Source organism: Theropithecus gelada, chromosome 1 (assembly GCF_003255815.1).
Source record: "Theropithecus gelada isolate Dixy chromosome 1, Tgel_1.0, whole genome shotgun sequence".
Classification (NCBI taxonomy): domain Eukaryota; kingdom Metazoa; phylum Chordata; class Mammalia; order Primates; family Cercopithecidae; genus Theropithecus; species Theropithecus gelada.
In genome coordinates, this window is record NC_037668.1 from 68449861 (window position 1) to 68471173 (window position 21313).

General features: G+C 43.9%; 1 protein-coding gene across 6 annotated transcripts in view; it reads left to right on the forward strand.

The window, feature by feature from the left end:
• The window catches only part of NFYC (nuclear transcription factor Y subunit gamma), an 80366-nt gene that overhangs the window by 54872 nt on the left and 4181 nt on the right, over window positions 1-21313 (forward strand). For 5 of the 6 annotated variants that reach the window (XM_025386307.1, XM_025386315.1, XM_025386290.1 and 2 more), the window contains exons 3-8: window positions 1168-1239; window positions 3245-3358; window positions 7112-7207; window positions 12115-12288; window positions 16671-16829; window positions 20187-20294. In XM_025386307.1, the coding sequence (XP_025242092.1) occupies window positions 1168-1239; window positions 3245-3358; window positions 7112-7207; window positions 12115-12288; window positions 16671-16829; window positions 20187-20294 (723 nt within the window). The remainder of the gene's footprint in view (window positions 1-1167; window positions 1240-3244; window positions 3359-7111; window positions 7208-12114; window positions 12289-16670; window positions 16830-20186; window positions 20295-21313) is intronic. The other variant, XM_025386322.1, reaches the window with a different exon arrangement.

Here is a 21313-nt window from a genome sequence, read left to right on the forward strand (position 1 = left end):
GTAATCATAAAATAGGTTCTGGGAAGACTGTTGATGGTTTTCCAAAATAACTTTTTTGACATATATTTGAGATTTTCTGTTGGTCTTGGAAAAGAAAGTTCACTTATGCTTGTTAATTACATCTAATCTCAAATAATAGCTGCTTCTTCCATAATGTGATGATGCAAATTTCCAGGTGAGCATATTGGGTTTAGTGAGTCATATTTCAGACCACTTATAGAGTCAATCATTTGACACCTAGTCCCAGTAAAGATTTTGCTGATTTTAGCTAATATCTGCCTTTGCACCTTTATCTTCATTGCAGCTCAGAAACTCAAAATTGATTTTTTTCCTAGAATTGCATCCATCATTGGGCATGCGTTTAAATACCAGTAGTTTCCAAATAAAACAAAAAAGGGCTTAAATCTCAAATTATTGAGTAGTGCTGGTCAAAAGCCCTTCACTAAATTATATCCACAGTGAAGTTATATGGTCCTCCCCCACTCCAGGCTTGTTTAAGAAAAAATAACACAGCTGTTCCTAAAAGGCAGCTGATAAATTCACCCTCATCCTTTTTCTGTACTCCTCTACCCCCACTTGAAACAAATTTTGGAGACAAGGCCTTTGCTACTGTGATGGGAAAGGAGCTCTCCTCCCCAATTTCTGTTGACAAGTTAGTGCAAATATCAGAAATAGCCACTGTCAGCTGTGAAGAACTGTGGGTCACTGTGGTCAAGTGCCCCGGCGTTACTGTTACAGTTTATCACTGAATGGAAGAAAGAACTGGAACTTTAGAGGAATACCCCTGAGACAGAAATCTCATTTTAATCTGCATATTGCAGACTGGTAAACTTACTTGGAAAAAAAGTGAAGGCGCTCATAATGTCCCTTTATGTGCTGACGAAAACAAACAAACCAAAAAAAACAGATACTGCTTGGGGCTCCGTTTCATGAGGGCACTGTTAGAGGCCATCCTAAGCTTTTTCTAAAGCCCACTAATTCTTTGAAGACCTGCATATGTTAAGAAGAATTTTGCTCTGGAGCTTGTATTTTCTTCATTTCATCTGTACCTCCTCTCCCGACTTCCTGAAGAGAAGGATTAAGCCAGAGTGCTTCCTGCTGCCTGTCATGCTTTGCCACACTGTTGATTGTGCCCACCATTTATGCATCTCTTGTTGTTCATTTCAGAAAGACTTCCGAGTGCAGGAACTCCCATTGGCTCGTATTAAGAAGATTATGAAACTGGATGAAGATGTGAAGGTGAATTCACATTCATTTTTATTATTTCTTATTGAAGCTGAGTGATGGGTAGGTTATTGTTCATTGCTCTAGAGCTCAAAGTTTAATTAAACAAGAACACACAAAAAATTACTGTCTGTTGCTTTGTTATTTGATTCCTGTTTAAAATTGTTAAGTGAGCCAAAATTGAGCAGTTTTGGTTACTATATGGATCATCCTGAAAATTAAGGATATCCTGGGTTTTTTAGATGTTGAAAAATAGTAGTTGTTGGTTTTTGTTTTTTCTTTTTCTTTTTCTTTTTTTTTTTTGAGAGTTTTACTCTGTTATCCAGGCTGGAGTGCAGTGGTGTGAGCTTGGCTCACCGCAACCTCTGCCTCCCAGGTTCAGGCGATTCCCATGCCTCAGACTCCCAAGTAGCTGGGATTACAGGCGCCTGCCATCACACCCAGCTAATTTTTGTATTTTTTGTAGAGACGGGGTTTCGCCATGTTGGCCAGGCTGGTCTTGAACTCCCGACCTCAGGTGATCTGCTTGCCTTGGCCTCCCAAAGTGCTGGGATTACAGATGTGAGCCACTGCATCTGGCCTTTTCTTTCTTTTTGAGACAGGGTCTCACTCTGTCACCCAGACTGGAGGGCAGTGGCATAATCATGGCTCACTGTAGCCTTTACCTCCCAGGCTCAAGTGATCTTCCCACCTCAGCCTCCCAAGTAGCTGGGACTATAGGCACATGCCATCATGCCTGGCTGATTTTTAATGTTTTTTTGGAGCAGGGGACAGGATCTCACTGTGTTGCCCAGGCTAGTCACGAACTCTTGGACTCAAGCAGTCCTCCAGCCTCGGCCTCCCAAAGTGCTAGGATTAGGCATGAGCCACCATGCCCAGCCGGTATCTCACAGTTCCTTTCACAGTGTAGCATATACATGTATCATCAAGTCAACAGGACAGTGCCATCATCTTAGCATCTTATAACATATAGTTTGTTGATCTGAACTCTTAAGAAATTTTTGATAATGATATTCAACCTGCTCTAACTTTTTGACCTGTGAGTTTCTTTTACATGAATAACACTTGTGAGAGGGTTTGCTTGGGCTTGGCCATTTCTGTATTCCTAGGAGTCCATCTCCATTATAGATCTCAGAGAAAGAGGAACTCTGTCTCTTTACCACTCAAAATTAATAGTCTTTTGTATTTTCACAGAAAGCTAACAATTGATAGCAATTTTCCTTTTTATTAGCTCCTTTCTTCCTCACAGTAGCCCTGTGAGATTTGATATAACAAGAATTATCAGTTCCGTTTTATAGATAATGGAAATAGACACAAAGGTTAAGTGACTCACCCAGAGTGCTAGGACCAAGATCGCATTTCCCATCTGCTGCTGCTTTAACTCCAGAGCTCTTTCTGTGATTGTAGCCTGCACAGACTACCTCACTAAAGGTTTAGAACCTTGTTTGACCAAGAGCTTCAACTTTGAAATCAGACACATCAAGTTTATATGGCTTGAGCACTTCCTATGTGCCAAGTCCTGTGCTGGGTACATATATTATCTCATTTGATTGCCACAATAAAACTGGAAGGTTATCCTCTTTTTCAGTGTGTGAAAAACAAAGCCCAAAAGGATGGGAAGCCTGCAGTTTTACCCAAATCCATTGGCTTTCAAGCTCATTCTCCTTCCCCATATTGTTTCTCCTTAGATTAGAACCTAAACCCTGCCACTTACTGGCTCTATGGCTATGGGCAAGTCACTTCATCTCTCTTAAACCCTAGTTTCTTTGAAAGGCTATTATAAGGGTAAGAAAGCACCTTGCACAAGGTTTGGCACATGGTAGGTTCTAAATAAGTATTCTTTCTCCCTGTTCCCTGCTTTATTCCTACTCATGGATTTATTTTACCTTGGAATCTCTTGAGCATACCACCTCATTTTTTGACCCTTGCCCCATAGTCCCATGCCAGGCAATAAGGCAAGAGACAGACTGGTTTGAATGACTTGCTGGTGATTGACAGGGAGGGCCTGTGTCTGTTACAGATGATCAGTGCAGAAGCGCCTGTACTCTTTGCCAAGGCAGCCCAGATTTTTATCACAGAGTTGACTCTTCGAGCCTGGATTCACACAGAAGATAACAAGCGCCGGACTCTACAGGTATTATTGCAGACTTAGATTAGGAAAACTGGGGTAACAGCCACCTTTGCCTGTTCTCCTGCATGGCTTTGGACCAAAGATTGTTCTTCTTTAGGCCTCTATCAAGCTGACATGTAATTGGCATCTCCACTGTTGGGAGGCAGACATATTTTCTAGCCATGGTGATTGTGTTTCTCCACCAAAAATCTTAATTCTCTCCTGGTTTTCACAGCTTAGTGACTGAACTCTTTTCCCTTGGTGAGCCCTCACTATAAACAGAGGCTCAAGTGATAGAGTATTTATCTGTTTCCAGACGTAAACAACTTCTGCTTGGGAGCCTTGAGAGATTCCAGGAAAGGACAGTTCCAGGAAGTATCAGTGGTCTCACTAGCTTCATTAGGCTCTTTGTTCCTTGTCTGCCTTCCTGGGAGTCCTCTTCTTCTTCTCCTTCTTCTTCTTCTTTTTTTTTTTAATTTTAATTTTAACCCAGCAAATCCACATACATACTGTATGCAGAGCCCTTGGTCATTGACTCTAGAAACCCTCACCCTATAGCCAAGCCCTGGCTTTTAGAGGAAAGGTTTCCCAGATACAAGAAGAAGGGTGTAACAAGTATAAAACAGTGGCACTATTTTAACAGTGAAGCCAAGAAAATAAATTGTTTTCTCTTCTTGTTTCCCTTTACCTGCAAAGTAGAAAATACATGTGTTTATTCATTTATTCTAAAAATACTTAACTGAACACCCACAATGTGTGCCAGGCACTTTTCTAGGCTCTGGGGATTAACGATACACAAAACAGACAAAAATCCTTATCTGTGGGAAGCCTTCATTCTAGTACAGCTTGTCAATGCAGCTTAAAGTTAGGATTTGTGTACATTACTATATGAAAGTTTTAAAGCAAAAAAAGGAAAAAATACTGAACTCCAATAAATGAGATGCATGTTGAAGTCACAGAATTTATGCTGCCTTGAAGTTAGTCTGTGGATCCAGAGAGATCCAGTTAAAACTCCCTTCAAGATCAATTCAGATTAGAAAATAAAATAGGTGGCCGGGCACGGTGGCTCACGCCTGTAATCCCAGCACTTTGGGAGGCCGAGACGGGCGGATCATGAGGTCAGGAGATCGAGACCATCCTGGCCAACACAGTGAAACCCCATCTCTACTAAAAACATAAAAAATTAGCCAGGCGTGGTGGCGGGCTCTTGTAGTCCCAGCTACTCGGGAGGCTGAGGCAGGAGAATGACTTGAACCCAGGAGGCGGAGCTTGCAGTGAGCTGAGATCAAGCCACTGCACTCCAGCCTGGGTGACAGAGTGAGACTCTGTCTCAAAAAAAAAAAAAAAAAAAAATAGGCAAAACACTTGGACAGACCTTCAGAAAAAAAGATAAACAAATGCCCGATAAACCCATGAGAAGGTGTGCAACATCATTAGTTGTCAGGGAAATACAAATTAAAACCGCAGTGAGATACTGGTTTATACCCACTAGAATACCTAAAATAAAAAAGACTGACAGTACCACAGTTGGTGAGGAAGTGGAGTGTCTGAAACTCATATATTACTGGTCAGAATGTAAAGTGGCACAGTCACTTTGAAAACCTTTTGGCACTTTGTAATAAACATATCCCCCTACTCTGTAACCCAGCCATTTCACTCCTAGGTATGTACCCAAAAGAACTGTAGCCATTCTTATATAAAAATGCTCTTAACAACCTTCTTTATACTACCCCAAAACTGGAAACAACTCAAGTGTCCATCAATATAGGAATATATAAACAAATTCTGAGGTATTAATGAAATGGATTCCTCCTCAGCAATAAAAAGAAACAAACCATTGCTCCATACAACATGGATAAATCTCAAAGATACTATGTTAACAAAAGGAACCAGAGGGAAAAAAATTACATAGTGCATGATACAATGCATTATTACTACCACCTATGGTGATAGAAATCAGAGTTGTGGATGCCCAGATTTAGGGGAGTGTGGGGAAGGATGTTGACTGGAAAGGGCTAGAAGGAACTTTCTATATTCCTTTTTTATTTTTTGAGACAGGGTCTCACTCTGTGGCCTAGGCTGGAGTGCAGTGGCTCAATCACAGCTCACTGTAGCCTCGACCTCCTGGGCTCAAGTGATCCTCCCACCTCACCCTCCCAAGTAGCTGAGACTACAGGTGCGTGCCACCATATCTGGCTTAAAATTTTTGTTGTTGTGGTAGAGATGAGGCCTTACTATGTTGCCCAGAGCTGGTCTTGAAACTCCTGGCTCAAGCAATCCTCCTGCCTCAGGGAATTTAAAAAGCAAAGTAAAAATTTTAGGAAGACCAACTTAAGTATATCTATGTTTCCAAAATACTCTAGAACATTTTGTTATATGTTGGAGATGTTTATTATTTTTCTTTTTCCTCTTTTATTCCATCGGTAAATGAGCCATTTAGATAGATTGAGTAGGTGACATCAAAAAATGCGACACTATATTGTAGTCATCTTAAATGAGTCCTGGCAGTCTTAAGATGGGCCCTGCTTCAGTTGGAAGGGTTTATCATCAAGCCGGTGGTTGGCAAGAAGGGTGGACTAGAGTTTTGCATTTCAGAGGCTTGGGGCCATCACAGATACAAGGGAAAGAAAAAAAAAGAAAATTTCCATCGTCTCCTGTTTTGTCTGATGAGTCACCTTTTAAGGTGTGGTATATAGAGTTTGCTAAGGATTTCTGTTAGTATGTTGACATTTTCCCCAGCATTTTATTATAAAAAATTTCAAACATACCTGTAAACTTACAACCTAGATTCTACCATAAACATTTTACTATGCTTATTTTATTCCCATATCTATTTATCCCTCTATCCATCCTTCCAAGTAGTCTGTTTTTAAGTGCATTGTAAAGTTTACTTTGCCCAAATACTTTAACATGCATATCATTCACTAGAGTTCAGTGTTTTTTCTTATTGTTTTTCCTTTTGCTTTAAATCTTTGGTAAAGTACACAGATCTTAACATACATAATATGTTGGGTTTTAGTAAAAATCTTTTAATTTTATTATTCAAAGAAAGGAAGTATCACACTTGGAGAGAAACCCCCATTAGAGCAGGTCTTGGTTTCAGTATCATTAGCCATCTGACTCCTATGTTGTCTGACCTCTCCTGCTGCTGTTCATAGCACAGACTATGAATACCAGAATTCTCCTAAGCTACGGTTTTTATTTGGGAATTCAAAACTGCAATGATAAACCCATGGTTTAAGCATTGCAATTGAGAATTCCCAAATAAAAACCGTAGCTTGTGAGAACTTAGTGTATACAGATCCAGTGACTTGAAAATGTTGCAAAAAGTTGTTGAATTAGGATTTTACCTAAGAAATCCAAAATAGATTATAACTACTTGTGAACCAAAGGGAAAATATTATTTAGGGCCTTAAAAGGATTATAAACCTAACTTTGCTAACCCACAGAATGACCAGAAACCTACTAATTGAGATTACTAAGTTTATAATTTAAAAATCGCGGGGAGAGGATCAAGCAGGAGTAGCAGTGGTTGGAGGCTCAGATATCCCATTTTAGAGTGTGAGTTACATGTATCTCTTTCTTTTTTGTTGATGATTGTCCACCAGGTCTGATCATTTAAAGTATATGAGTTTGGCTGTGCTTATTTCAGCTGTAGACTTGCCCATGGGTGTTTAGTTTGGCTTAAAACTCATCTTACCTTACTTGGAGGGTATAAAGCCAAGTGAACTAGTTTCTCCCCAGGCTAATTTTTCACACCACTTTTCTTTGTTACAGAGAAATGATATCGCCATGGCAATTACAAAATTTGATCAGTTTGATTTTCTCATCGATATTGTTCCAAGAGATGAACTGAAACCTCCAAAGCGTCAGGTGAGCTGTGAAGGCATTGCAGTTGCTGCTGACTGAAGAGCACTTTGCATACTGGTGTCAGATACGCTCCTTCTCCTCTCTCAGCACAAGTCATTTGCTATTCCTTTTGCTCCTCGTTTCTAGACCAGATTCATTCTGAACATATCCTTCTGTTACTCATTTCTGGATACTTTTAACTCAGTGCCTCTGAAGTGGTGTTTCAGTGAAAATAGACAAAATGAAAATGAAAGACTTTAGTTACAAATGGTAAAGTGAAGCTCATTTCAAGGTATCTTAGGAAGTCTATGAGAGCTCTTCATCTGGGATGGAAGAATATTCCCAGAAAGTTATAGATTTTAGATTTTTAAGAAACAGCTTCTCTGTGTGCACAGTGGTATTTGGAGTGAATGGACTGTGTTTCTCATCCTTTATATTGTGGTTCTTTATATCTTTATATAGTGCCCTGACTACGCACTAGAATCACCTGTTGGGGTTTTAAAAATATCAGCACCCAGGCTGTACCCCACATCAGCTGAATCAGAATCTCATGATGGAGCCCAGGCAAGGCATCAGTACCTTTTAAAACTCTCTGGATGCTTTTAATGTGCAACCAGATTTGAGAACCACCACTTGAGCTATTTTCCAAGCAATCACAAGAAAGAATGTGAATGTCTCCCTTCCCCTCTCTTCTGCCTGCCCCTCTCCAAAGGTCACACTAGTTGTTTTTTCAGCACCTTGGGTGCGGATAGCTCTTAATTGTGATTGTAATAGACCTCTGTCCTTTAGAGCTCATTGTTTTAAGCATGCAGATTGCATGATTCACTAGGTGTAGTAGAGACGCTTGGGAAATAGTGGCAGAATCTCACAGGAGCAAAGCTGGGCCTTGTGCTGCTTGCTTTGTTATACGAAACTTTATTTTTAATGAATTAGTTCATAGTATATTATCCTTAGAAGTAGTCATTCAGTGACAACCATTCTCCCCATCCCAGCCTGTATTAATAGCCAGCCAGAGAAAGTCTAGGAGAAGTGGCATCCTAATCAACATTTGTAATTCTGACCCTGCATGAGGGCCTTCGGATTAGCAAGCCCTCTGTCACCTCCTTACTAGAGTAGGGTGTGCCTTACTGCGTCTCCGTTCTTTCTGGGCAGTCTTTGCTACTGTAAACATCCTTGACTGGAAGCTGTAAGGTGTTCAGAGGAGCTTTCAGTCGGATGTTTACAGCGGCAGGCTGCCACGGTCGTCCCCAGCTACGCATCGGCTTTGAAACATTGCAGGTTTGTGCCCACAGGCTCAATTCCTCCTCTTGGGCGTCCTTCCCTCCTCTCTAAGCAGTCACAGCAACAAGAACTCAGGCCATTTCTCTTCCTTCAGAACAGAGAGTATCATATACCTGCTTTCCTTGTTGAAATTGTTTTCTCCTTTTGTCTATCAGAAGCCCCCTTTAAAACAAGATGGTGAACTCTGTGATGAAATCAGGCCTTGCTCACTCTCATTGTGCTAAGTCCTTGTTTTCTATGGGCTGCCTGCTGAATACACTGGCTGGAGAGAAGGGTCACATCCTGTCAGTTCCTTCAAATTCCTCAGTGCTTCTGGGTCTCTCGGGGTGTCACACGGCTCCTTATTCCATCTTAGCCAGACTCGAAATGCTGTGATCCATCTGCTTTTAAAGTGTGTTTAGCTGAAACAGCTTCTTGTTGCTTGGATTTAGTTCTTTGTAGGTGTTCAAGCCATTGATTGGCATCGTATTCGGGACAGCTGCTGCCTGGCCTTTGAAAGGTTGAGATTGCTGAAAGCTGGCCTGAAATTCTAAGATAGCATTTTTAATCCTCTGTAGACACGAAGTTTTCCCAGGCTCCAAATTGGCTGGCACCTCCTGAAGTCCTTTAAAACGCCTACTCTCCAAAACCCACCCTTTCTGAAGGAGGCAGCAGTTCACTCTTGCTGCTAAAAAGAATGTACTTTTTTCCAGTCAGGACTGACTGCACAACACTGTAGAGATGACCCTAGGATGTGATGCTGCTCTTCTCTGGCACTGTTCGTCAGTCTCAGCTTCTGAAAAGATTCCAAGAGCAAGCCCTCTAGTTGGGGAGGCCACTGCTAAAGTTGAGCAAGTGCCCCATTCTGGATTGATCCAGTCATTAAACGATTGTTCTACCACTTGGGACAACCTCCCACTGCTGGGATAAGGAACTAGCCAGAAATATTGAATTGTGAGTCCTAGGCCCTGACTTCTCAAAGATGCTTGGGAGTTTCGCTTGTTCTTCAGAGAAGCAAGTAAAGATTATTTGAAAGTAGTAGGTAGGTGAGGCCTGACTTCTGCCCCACTAAAGCTATGAGTTGAAAGTTCCTGCCCATTGAAATGTCATTATCTTTTCACCCATTTCTTTAAACCAAGCATAATCATTTCCTTGCTAGCTTGACTTCCACTGGCAGAATGAGCCTTCATAATGCAGAAGAGCCTTAGATATGCCTTCTTCCATTTCATTGATTTGAGAACAGTTGTGCCTTGTCCTAACAACACAAACCTAGGTGCCTCCACTTGATTCTCACGGCATCCTAGATATTGTCTAGTTCATAAACAGTTTAAGAGGATTTAGTAAGCAGCATAGGAGGAGCTCTTTACCTGCTCTCACAGTTTTTGGCAAGAGGTATTTTGGGTTCTGGAAGGGGTTTTTAAAGGGTTTGCTTTTTGTCTGACAAAAAGATCATATTCAATACTAGATCAGCTGTAGTCGGGGATAACTGGAGACTAAACAATCACAGGTCAGGGCTAGAAAATGCAGGTGTCTCCCTGCTGCCTAGCTTCCTACACAGATGGTTCTAGGGCTTTCAGTCCTGTATACCCTCTCATTACCCGAGAGCTTTTTCAAGTTAGGTCTGGATTGCAGTGATTTGTATTTTTTGTAAAATAAGGAGGGAGATCTCAGTGGAACCCAAGTACCTTGAACCTACTTCAACAACTTTGCAAAGAGCAGTTGGCCTCTGTTTCTTGGCTGCAAAAGGTATCAGTATTTTAGCCTTGCCACAGCCAAGACCTAGTTTGCAGGCTGACATTTATTTATAATGATGATAAGTTGGGGTTGAAATGGAGTTGACGTTGCCATTTTTAAGTTGTTGTGGAAATTGAGACCTAGATGAAAATAAAAGGGAATCTCCTTTTCCTTCTGCCTCGGCATAATCATATTGAGGGTTAAAACTGTTTGTGTCTGAAGCACAGAATATATTAACCTAGAAAGTCAGTTCATACATTAACTGAGAAACCCAGAATATTACAGGTATCTCCCTAAGCTGGATAGATGGCTGTCAAGTAACCGTGTCATGCAGAGACCCATGTTTCTCAGGGGCTAGATACTGGCAGTCCTAGTTTTAGTGTCCTGGCCCCCAGTCATCAGGCAAACAAAGGATACTCAGCTCTGTTCCACAGGGGACACCAGCTGCTTCCCCACACTGTAGCCACAGAGTCCTAGAGGTACCAAAAGAGAGTTTAGAGACTACTTTTTTCTATTGGTAACAACAGTTGGGTTTAAGAGAATTTGTCATACCACCAACTTAGATTCAGAGAAGTACTTTCCTGCCTCTGTCTGCCTGTCTAAATAAATCCGTTCATCATTCAGCAAGCATTTATTGAGTGCCTACCTGGGAATGCAGGGGATAGCAGAGAGCAAGAGGGAGCTAGGCTTTGCCCTCATGGCACTTACATTTTAGTAGAACAGTTAATTTGACATGAAAGTGCAAAAGTGTATACTATGAGGACAGTACTTTGGAAGCACGGTTCAGGGCACCTAACATAATGTTGGGAATGGGGTCAATACCAGCTTTGTAAATGTTACTTTGGGGAGTTTGAGGCAGCCCACAGGGTTTGTGTACTTCTAAGAAGTGTCTTTTCCTCTTTTCTGGAACATGGCAAACTTTGCCCTGAATAAGGACATGAGTAAATTTAGCTAATATTTTTACTCAGCCAGCCCAAGTGGTTCTATGTTTTTATTGTTTTTGTTGTCCCAGGCAGGGGCACCATGTGTCACACAGGTCACTCCGGATCAGACGCCGTTCTGTGTCAGTGGTCAGGGGCTGACCAACCCTGGACCCTGTGGGCTATAACCATGCTGTAGTGTGTGTAAACATCCTACACTCTCAGCTGTGAGCTCAAGGTGGCTGGGAGAGGGTTGTTTACTCCTTCTGCCATGGAAAACATCAGCTGAAGAAGGAACAGTCTCCACTCCGCAGATCGGACAGAATGCGACCTCCCTAATCAGCCAAGGCAGTACCCCAGCGGAGAGCTGTCCATCAGGCCCCCTGGGTTGCGCTTCTGTGGCTAAGTACAACCAGAACCAGATGTGACACTGGATAGACATGCCCTCCGTGACCACAGAGCTTTCAACAAGCTGTGAAAAGCTGGGTACTTGCCTACCAGTGCTCTCGATCCTGAAAATTTCAGCTCAGGAAAGGCCCTGTTTCCCATTAACCTGTTCTGTCCCTCTTGAAGTGGTGGGGACAAAATGAGAAGAGTGCTGCCTGTTTGGGAGATTGGGACCAGGCCTGAGAGGCATGATGTTTGGGTAGCATCTTCCCAACACGTGCAATTAGCACTGTTCTCAGATCACAGGCCTTGACAGCATTTACTGACAAGCACTGCTGGTGCGTGGTTTTTAGTTACAGTAATTATTTGCCCGTTTGCAACTTATCATGCAATGGGTGATTATTTCGTACTTGGCTATATGTTTTGTGAAGCCTATAGGATCTGTTATTTTTAGTTTGATTTAGCATAACTGGTCTCTTTGAATTCCACTTTCCTTTGGCTTCAAATGTGGAGAGCTCAGCATTCAGCAGGCAACTGCACATAGCCTGTTTGGGGGAAGAGTGGAAATTCACTGTGGCGGTTGCTGAATCGGTTCTTTTTCTCTTACCTGTCTCTCTTTCCACCCAACAGGAGGAGGTGCGCCAGTCTGTAACTCCTGCCGAGCCAGTCCAGTACTATTTCACGCTGGCTCAGCAGCCCACCGCTGTCCAAGTCCAGGGCCAGCAGCAAGGCCAGCAGACCACCAGCTCCACGACCACCATCCAGCCTGGGCAGATCATCATCGCACAGCCTCAGCAGGGCCAGGTCTGTGAGCTGCTGAGGATGCCCATCCAGCAAGACAGTGCCCCGTGCCCCTTAGGTTTTTGGATGGGCAGAGCTTGATGAGGGCAGAGAGGCAGCCGGATCATTAGAGAGCACTGGATTTAAAGTCTGGAAACGGGAACTTTTCCCCAGATTCAGCTACTGGGGTGAGATGTCACCCTAATCTCTCTGGACCCTGTTTTTCTCAAAGGTCAAATGAAAGTGTAGTGGACAGTATGTTCTCCAGGATCCCTATTAGCTCAGAAATTTTAGGAGAGAAAAAAAATGTCTGAGATGCCTTATGAAGAGTAGTGGGATCTCTGTAGAGGTACTAAAGTGAACTCCATGCCTGCTGTCTGTGTGTCTGTGTCAGAAGCGGAATTTGTGCCCTTAAAAGGAGAGATTAGGTATCATTGCCAGTTTGCATACTCCTTCTCCCCGTCATTTCTGTGTCCCATATTTGTGTCAAGTGACCTTCTCTTTTTACGATAGTAATCAGAGGACTCTTTCTCTCCCCAGTAGTATTGTTGAGAGCAGTAGCATTCATGTTTGTTGGGGGTCATGTGAGGCTGCAGAGAACTCTGTACTGTGAGCTCTGAATCCAAATTCTCTGTCAATCATTATTTATTCATCAAACACTGAGCATCCTCTGAGGGTAAAGTCCTGTACTATGTACTGGGGATACAAGCATGAATACAACAGTCCTTATTTTCAAGGAATTCACAATTTAGTTGGGGATACACATACTTAAAGGTTGTACCTCCACGTGGGAATGTGTACAGGGTGTTATAGGAACACATCAAAAGAAGTACCTTGGCTCAGCGTAGTGGCTCATGCCTGTAATCCCAACACTTTGGGAGGCCAAGGTGAGAGGAACCCAGGAGTTTGGGTTACAGTGAGGTAGGATCATGCCACTGCACTTCAGCCCAGGCAGCACAGCAAGACCTCTTTAATTAAAAAAAAAGGCAGGGACATGTGGTGGCTCGTGTGTAATTCCAACACTTTGGGTGGCCAAGGCAGGGGGATTGCATGAGCCCACGTGTTCAAGACCAGCCTGGGCAACATGGTGAGACCCTGTGTCTACCAAAAAATCAGAACATTAGCCAGCCATGGTGGCATGCACTTGTGTCCCAGCTACTTAAGAGGCTGAGTTGGGAGGATCACTTGAGCCAAGGAAGTCAAGGCCTCAGTGAACTGTGATTGTGCCATTGCACTCCAGCTGGGGTGACAGAGCAAGATGCTGTCTCAAAAAGTGTGTATATATATGTGTGTGTGTGTGTGTGTGTGTGTGTGTGTGTGTGTGTGTATATATGAGGATGAGTAGCTAAGAAAGATGTGAAGGAGATGGTCAGATAATGTTCCTGAAGGAAGTAATATGAGTCTTAGGGAACAGTGGAAATTAATCAAAGAAAGCGGGAAAGGGTGGTATTGCCAGTTGAGGGCACAGCATAGGCAAAGGCTTAGAAGTGAGAAACAGTACAGGGAGCCATGGGAAAGTAGTCAGCATAGGAGACCATCTAGGCAAGTTTGAAAAGATAGGTAGTGAACACATCCTGGACAGCCTTGTGTATTCTAATAAGGAGCTGAGTTTGCCTAGAAGAAAAAAAAATGGGGTGGAGGTAGATGGATGGATTGATGTTTTTTTAAAGATAGGTTCTCACTTGGTCACCCCGGCTGGAGTAGCACAATCATAGCTTACTGCAGGTTCAAACTGCTGGGCTCAAGCAATCCTTCTGCCTCAGCCTCCCGAGGAGCTGGGACTCCCAGGCGTGTGCCACCACACCTGGATAATTTTTAGTTTTTTTGTGGAGATGGAGTCTCATTAATGTTTCACAGGCTGGTCTCGAACTCCTGGCTTCATGCCATCCTCTCACCTTGGCCTTCCACAGTGGTGGGATGACAGGCATGAGCCACCATTGTAATTATGATTTGTCCAGGTGCAGTGGTTCACACCTGTAATCCCATCACTTTGGGAGGCCAACGTAGGCGGATCACAAGGTCAGGAGTTCGAGACCAGCCTGGCCAATATGGTGAAACCCCATCTCTACTAAAAATGCAAAAATTAGCCGGGCATGGTGGTGGGTGCTTGTAGTCCCAGCTACTCGGGAGGCTGAGGCAGGAGAATCTCTTGAACCTGGGAGGCGGAGGTTGCAGTGAGCTGAGATCATGCCGCTGCACTCCAGCCTGGGTGACAGAGCGAGACTCCGTCTCAAAAAAAAAAAAGGTAATTATGATTTTAGGATTTATTCCCTGCTCATTTACTTATCCATGTTACAAAAATGTATTGAGTACTTGTTTTATGCCAGACACTGTGCTAGGCAGGAGGGTTCAAAGATAATGGCTGCTCAGTCACTGCCTCAAGACCTCAATTGCACCATGATGCCTAAGGGACCTTCTTTGGCTAATGCTTGTGCCTCTACAGTGGTGAAAGCTTGACCTGCCAAAGGCTTTATCCCTTTACAGAGTGAACTTAGAGGGAGTCTGCCAAGGGCAGGCTCTGATTGGCTGATCATCCTAAGAAGCTCATGGCTGTTGTGCTCTGACAGCAGGGCACACCATACATGATTTGACAGCTGCCATGCTAACACAAGCCCTCATTTTCCTGAAATGATTTAGAAATACCTTGGAAATCCTCTTGGGAAAATTGGGTTGATATAGTACAGTGATGAGTTGGCAGCATGCATTTCTTTTTAGTCAGCGAGAATTTCATCTATCCTCTTCTCTGCCAACCCAGACGTGCTCATCTTGGAGCTGATAAGGCTTGTGAGGATGGTGAAGTTGGTCCTTCCCAGCATTTCCTGGTTGTTCTTTCACCATCCTGCTGCTTCAGGGTGGCCTTGTGCTGTGTCACACCTCCCTGGACCTGTTGTGATGGCTATTTCAAGTTGAGTGCAGATATACTTCGTAGGACAGAATACATATGTATCAAAGCAGAGTTGGAAAGAATGCATATTTTGGTAAAATTAATCCTGTGTTTTCTGTCATAAATTGGAAACTTATTTATGGAAGTTGGGAATAGGCTGAGTTGAAAATTGTGGTACAAGAATGGAAGAGATGTTTTCTGTTAGCCTAGCCCACTGCATGTACTTTTAGAACACTCTGTCGTCTTTCTTTCCTGCCCTCCTCCAGTTTGTAGTAATTTCTCCTTAGTAATCCCTTGAATCTCATCTGTCGTTCCCAGAACACATCCCCTTCCCTTGTAACTTTGGATGCATAGTTGTAATTTTCAGTAATCTATGCAGTCAGAATTAAGAACATCAGAATAGCAACATCAGTTGAAGTTTATGATTCATTGAGACTTCCATAGTCGTCTTATTGAGGTGATTAATTCAGAGTGGGGGAGACAGAGTGACAGAATTCAAGTCAGGGATTGGATATACAGGTGTAGTTTAAAAGGCTCCACCCACACACCCCCCCGCTGCTGCCGCCGCACCCCCCATCACTACCACCACCAGATGAGCCAGATAGGCTCACTGCTCTAGGTAACCTGTGAAAGTCACAACTAGTACTAAAGTTTTGAGATTTGAAAGAATAATTGACCCTTTTGGCAGCTTGTGTCTTTACCATCTCTCAGAAGAGTACATTTCATAGGACTATAACCATTGTGTGTGAGAGACAGAATCTGCCAAGTCATACACATTGGGCAGAAATTTCTTAGATCCGAGATTGCTGTTTTTAGAAAGTTAGAGTTCTTGCTTTCTTAAATTCTATTAATTAGGGGTACACTTAGTTAAGAGTCTGTGTCTTAACAGTGCCCAGTGAGTTAGCAGTGTTTGCTTTCCTGTGGGAAGCCATGCTGTGGTCCAGAGTAGCCATCTGGCCAGTGTGGGCAGGAATTGCTCTGCGGCTTGAATGGGGTGAGAGCCATTGTGCACTAGGGTCAGCCTCGGAGATGTACCCCTGTGCGTTATTTTTCTCTCAGTGTCTTAAATGCCTAAGAAAGAGCACATGACCCTGAACTAACTAAATCCGTACCCTTTCCATTTAATGTTACCCTCCAAATTCATCTGCCCCAGACTTGACTTTGACTATTTCTGAAGTAAACTGTCATGGTTGCCTTTGATTTTTTTCTGTAGTGTATGTGCCTTATCATCACTAAAGGGGCTGTGAAAATTTGCAGCATTTGGGGCACAGAGATTTATGTTTGGGACCCATGCAGATATTTGTACTGTGAGCCTTAAAATATTTTTGGCTTTTCTTTCATTTTGGAGAGTAGCTTTAGCAATGCTGTAAACCCAGAGGACTCTGCATTACTAGTATTGAGATGAGTTTAGGCATTCATTGAGAGGGTTTGCTCCCGGCACACTGCTCGTTATTAACCTCTTGGTAATCCTGTGGGCTCTAAGCCTGAACTCATGCAGCATTCTCATAACTCTTCCTTTCAGACCACGCCTGTGACAATGCAGGTTGGAGAAGGTCAGCAGGTGCAGATTGTCCAGGCCCAGCCACAGGGTCAAGCCCAGCAGGCCCAGAGTAGCACTGGACAGACCATGCAGGTGATGCAGCAGATCATCACTAACACGGGAGAGATCCAGCAGATCCCGGTGAGTCCTGCCCTGAGGTTTGTCTTTACAGCTTTATAGAAGGAAATACTTAAAGATATATCTATGCCTTGATATATATCTATATATCTCACACACACGCACAATACTTTTTTTTTTTTTTTTGAGGTAGGTCTTGCTCTGTCGCCCAGGCTGAAGTGCAGTGGCTTGATCTCAGCTCACTGCAGCCTCTGCCTCCCAGTTTCAAGCGATTCTCCTGCCTCAGCCTCCCAAGTAGCTGGGATTTTAGGTGCGTGCCACCACACCCAGCTAATTTTTGTATTTTTAGTAGAGACGGGGTTTCACAGTGTTGGCCAAGCTGGTCTCTAACTCCTAACCTCAGGTGATCTGCCCGCCTCAGCCTCCCAAAGTGCTGGGATTATAGGCGTGAGCCACCTCACCCAGCCCACAATACTTATTTTTATGTGTGTGTGTGTGTGTGTGTGTGTGTTTTGTTTTTAATCTATATGCCAGTGTTCCTGAACACAACTTGCTTCACTGTGTTTGTTCCCTGCTTTCCTTTAATCTAGGTTCAGGTTCCCCACAGTGGGGCATCTTCACTCGATTTCCCCTCATTCCACCTATGCAGGGAAATCATTGTAACCACTACCCATGACAAGGCCCAAAGGCCCTGTGAGGCAGTCCTGTATTTGATCAGCAGAGGATAAGAGGGAGGTGTATAGGGAAGGCCATAAATACACTTGTTGCATATTCATGACTCATTTCCCAGTGGAGCCTGCAGCAAAGTGTATTTTTGGCTTTCATATAACTTATCCATTCCTTTACTGTGGACTGCTGCTTCCTGTGTGCCTTGAGGGATTTCAATTCTTAGATTTGTTGGCTTTTTTATTTGTACTCCTTCTTTTGTAAAATGTGTCCTTGTCTTAACACTTGCAGTCTGTACATGGTAATTTTGACCCCCAAAACTGGAAAGTGAGTGAAACAGAGCGGTCCTTCTATTCCCTGCCCTTTGCCATTTTTGTCATAAATGAAACGTAGGCAGGTATAGAAACTCACATAGACTTGGTTAACCACTTCCTCTGTGAAAATAACTCTGAAAGTATTCTTAGATCAGTTTAGGAATTGTTCTTCATCTGAAGTTAACATGGTAATAGGCCAAGAGAAAGCTTACGAAAGCGGCGTGTGTATGTCTCTTTCTCCACCTCTCTCACGTGTGCTCACAATACCCATGGATTGCATGACTGAGCTCTGCTTTGCTTCATTGTTTCAGTCCCCAACCCCAAGATTTCTGTTGAATGGTTCTCGTTTTTGCAAGTGAAGGCACCGCCACAGGTTCATTTAAGCCAGAGAATAGAGAGTTCCACCTTGCAGATACTTTAACCCTCTGGGACACAGAGCTTTACCTAGCAGATTTGTTGCAGAATTCACTATTTCATCTTCACTGGCTCAGGCACTTTCTGTAGGAGTCTTCATTTCCAGACTCTTTAGGCAGCTCATTGGAATGTTCCTAATAGTGATGAGCTTCAGGAAGGAAACTTTATTTGCCTTTCAAAAACCCAGAGCTTATTTTATCTGTAATTAATGTAAAAAAGCTATGAGGATCCCCAAACCTGTCTTGCTGTAGAGAAATGAGGGACGGATCATCACCAAATGTCTTAACCTAAGCTAAAAAGGAAAACTCTTGCTTCTGTTGAAGAGCTGCTTGGAACCATTTGGCTCACAGCTTTTCAGTCACATTTGGGTTTCTGCAAAGAGCTCTTCCCAGCTAGAAAATTTTACATTCGTGTAGCTGTCATTATGCCTTCTCCCACTCCTGTGACAAGACTTTAGTCTTCTTGTGATCCCTGGCTGGAGTTCTGGGGACTCCTGGGACTAGCCACCATCAGTCTCTGTAGATGAGGTTTCCCATACCTCCGCGCAGCTGCCTTCCTCCCCACAAGCAACTTAACATTGTTGCCAGGAAGCTGCATTATAGGATTTAGGTGGGGAATTCAGGCTTGGCACCACAGCCTCCCAGCAGCTTCTCTTGGCATATTCTCAGGAAAGAAATGACTGCAGGTCATAATACTTTTGCCCTGTCTCCTTTGAACTAGATTGTTAATGGTTTTGGATTGTGTGTCCCTCCATCTTGCCTCAAGTGGGCAATTCTAGAATGGTCTACCATGAATTTGAGAGGTCGTTTTTTCTTGGTAGTTCAAATTCTGTGAGGCTGGGAGTCTCAGAGAAGCATTTTGATTGAACACTGTGTGCAGGAGTACAGCTTCATCCCATTAGCATTTTCCTCACGGAAGAGTCCTGCAGCTCGTGAAGACCAGAGGGAAATTTGCTCCAGAGCAGAGGCAACACTTACCTGTTAGCCGCAAGAAGCTCCTCCTTGCAACAAAGCAGACTGGGCAGCCAGGGCAGGTGGTTTCTGGGGCCCCCAGATAGAGACCTAGTCTATCCATGCTCCCAGAACCCCTTTCATTTCCTCTAAATTGAGGGTGTGAATGTCTGCAGTCCTTCCCTGCTGACCATCATCTTTGCTGAGCTACGGTTCTCTGATATGATAACTGCCTTGGTCCTCTTTTCATCCCTAGCTCAAAGCACTAATACTTTCATGGTACACTGGAGCATTAAGAGCCTGAGTTAAGGCTTTTAGCACACAATTAAATGCAGCATGTAGTATTATTGTATTATCTGAGATTTAATCGTAAGCATGAGAGACTCTAAGGGCGCTTTTGTAGCTTTGGTTTCCCATGATGGGGTTTTCTGTGAAAGGTTTATTGATTCTGCTTCCCCTTGGGAGGTGTTTGGCCAGAAGCTAGTGCTGAACACCAAGGATCCTAAAAGCCCCACAGACCCCCATCCAGCCTGGCTGTTGGGGAGAGAGATGGTTAAGCAGGCCAGCTTTTGCCTCCAAGATGTGCAGCATGGGGCAGGGCAGTGTGAGGGCTATGATGCGGAATGATGGCTGTCTGCTTTGGGCTCCTGGCGGACGCTGGATCTCTTTACAGTATTGGGAATTGTGGGAGATGGGAGGGAAAGAGGCCCACACTTAATGTACAGGCATTCTGATCATGTCAGTCAGATAAATTCCGAAGATAAGCCGTGATCATGTAGCTAAAATCCGGCAAATAACGAGCATGCAGCCATGCTGTTCTCACCTTTGTGACAGGATCTTCTGGGAGTTTTTTCTGAAGTCCATTCAGGGAACATATTCTCTTCTGTGTTGTGTGACTTGTGGATGTTCTGGTTTTGCTTGTTTTGACCTCTCTTTAAAAGGGACTTTTTTCAGGGCAGGCTTCTTTGGAGGGCTTGAGGGGTAGGGGGCAATCACCATCTCTCGTCATGGAAAGTTTGCCTGTTTGAGATTATGCTCAATGTCTTATGGTCTCTTTGTCTCTGCCCCTGCCCTAGGTGCAGCTGAACGCCGGCCAGCTGCAGTATATCCGCTTAGCCCAGCCTGTATCAGGCACTCAAGTTGTGCAGGGACAGATCCAGACACTTGCCACCAATGCTCAACAGGTATGTGCCCCAGAGACACAGGGCTTGTGTTGGAGACCAGGAGCAGGTGGCTTCTGACAGGAAAGGAGCACTCAGCACACAACTGTCTTGCCTCCTCATCCTTCAGCCAGAGGCACCACCCCCACACCCTCCATATCTCTTCTGCACCCAAGAGGCATGGGTGGTAATTGGAACATTAGGTTCAAAGTGTTTTCTCTTACTGTCTTGTTCTCAAGGGGCAAAGAAATGCAAGTCAGGGGAAGCCTCGAAGGTGCCTGAAAGAAATCTTATAGGTGTGCACACCCGTCAGACCCGGGATATGTTCGACAGATCTCCTAATCGTCAGGCTGTTTCCATCTTTAAACCCAAGTGGCTGTTGTGTTCTGGCACCTCCTGTGCCCTTTGGAAAGCTTACTTAGATTTTACCTCCACCTCCTTTTGCATCCCTGACCAGAAAAATTGCCCCTCTCCTCTCGTGCTCTACAGTATTGATGGCTGAGTCACAGATGGTGAGGGGGGCTGCCTCCCTGGGCTTGGGGGTATTGAGGGATGTGGGCACCATTTGTAGAAGATGGGGGGTGCTGGTCAAGGGGAGGCATTGTTAATGGATTCTTTTGCCTCAGACCCAAAAAAAGCAGCGATCGTTTAAGAGCTGGACTTGTCTGGCCCAGTTGCATTTCTGGTGATGTATCTATTGACAGTGGTGACAGAGCTGAGTTTGTAGAGCAGGTCTCCAAAGATCTCATTTGGGAAAATATGAAGAATGAGCCAAAAGCAAGGCTTCTGAGTTCCATATAGTCTCTGGGATCATTAAGGGCTCGCTCTTTGCCCACTCCCTGGCTTACCTAAGGACTCGGCTCTTCCGTAACTGATACTGACTCACACCCTTCCCCCAGCCCCTCTTTTTAACCTTGTAAGATTCTTCCCTGGGATCCTAAAAACATAACGGCATGGGAGTGGGAGGAAATGAGAAGGAAGCTTCTTGGTTCCTCAGAAGTCAGTTTGGGGCTGGGCACGGTGGCTCATGCCTGTAATCCCAG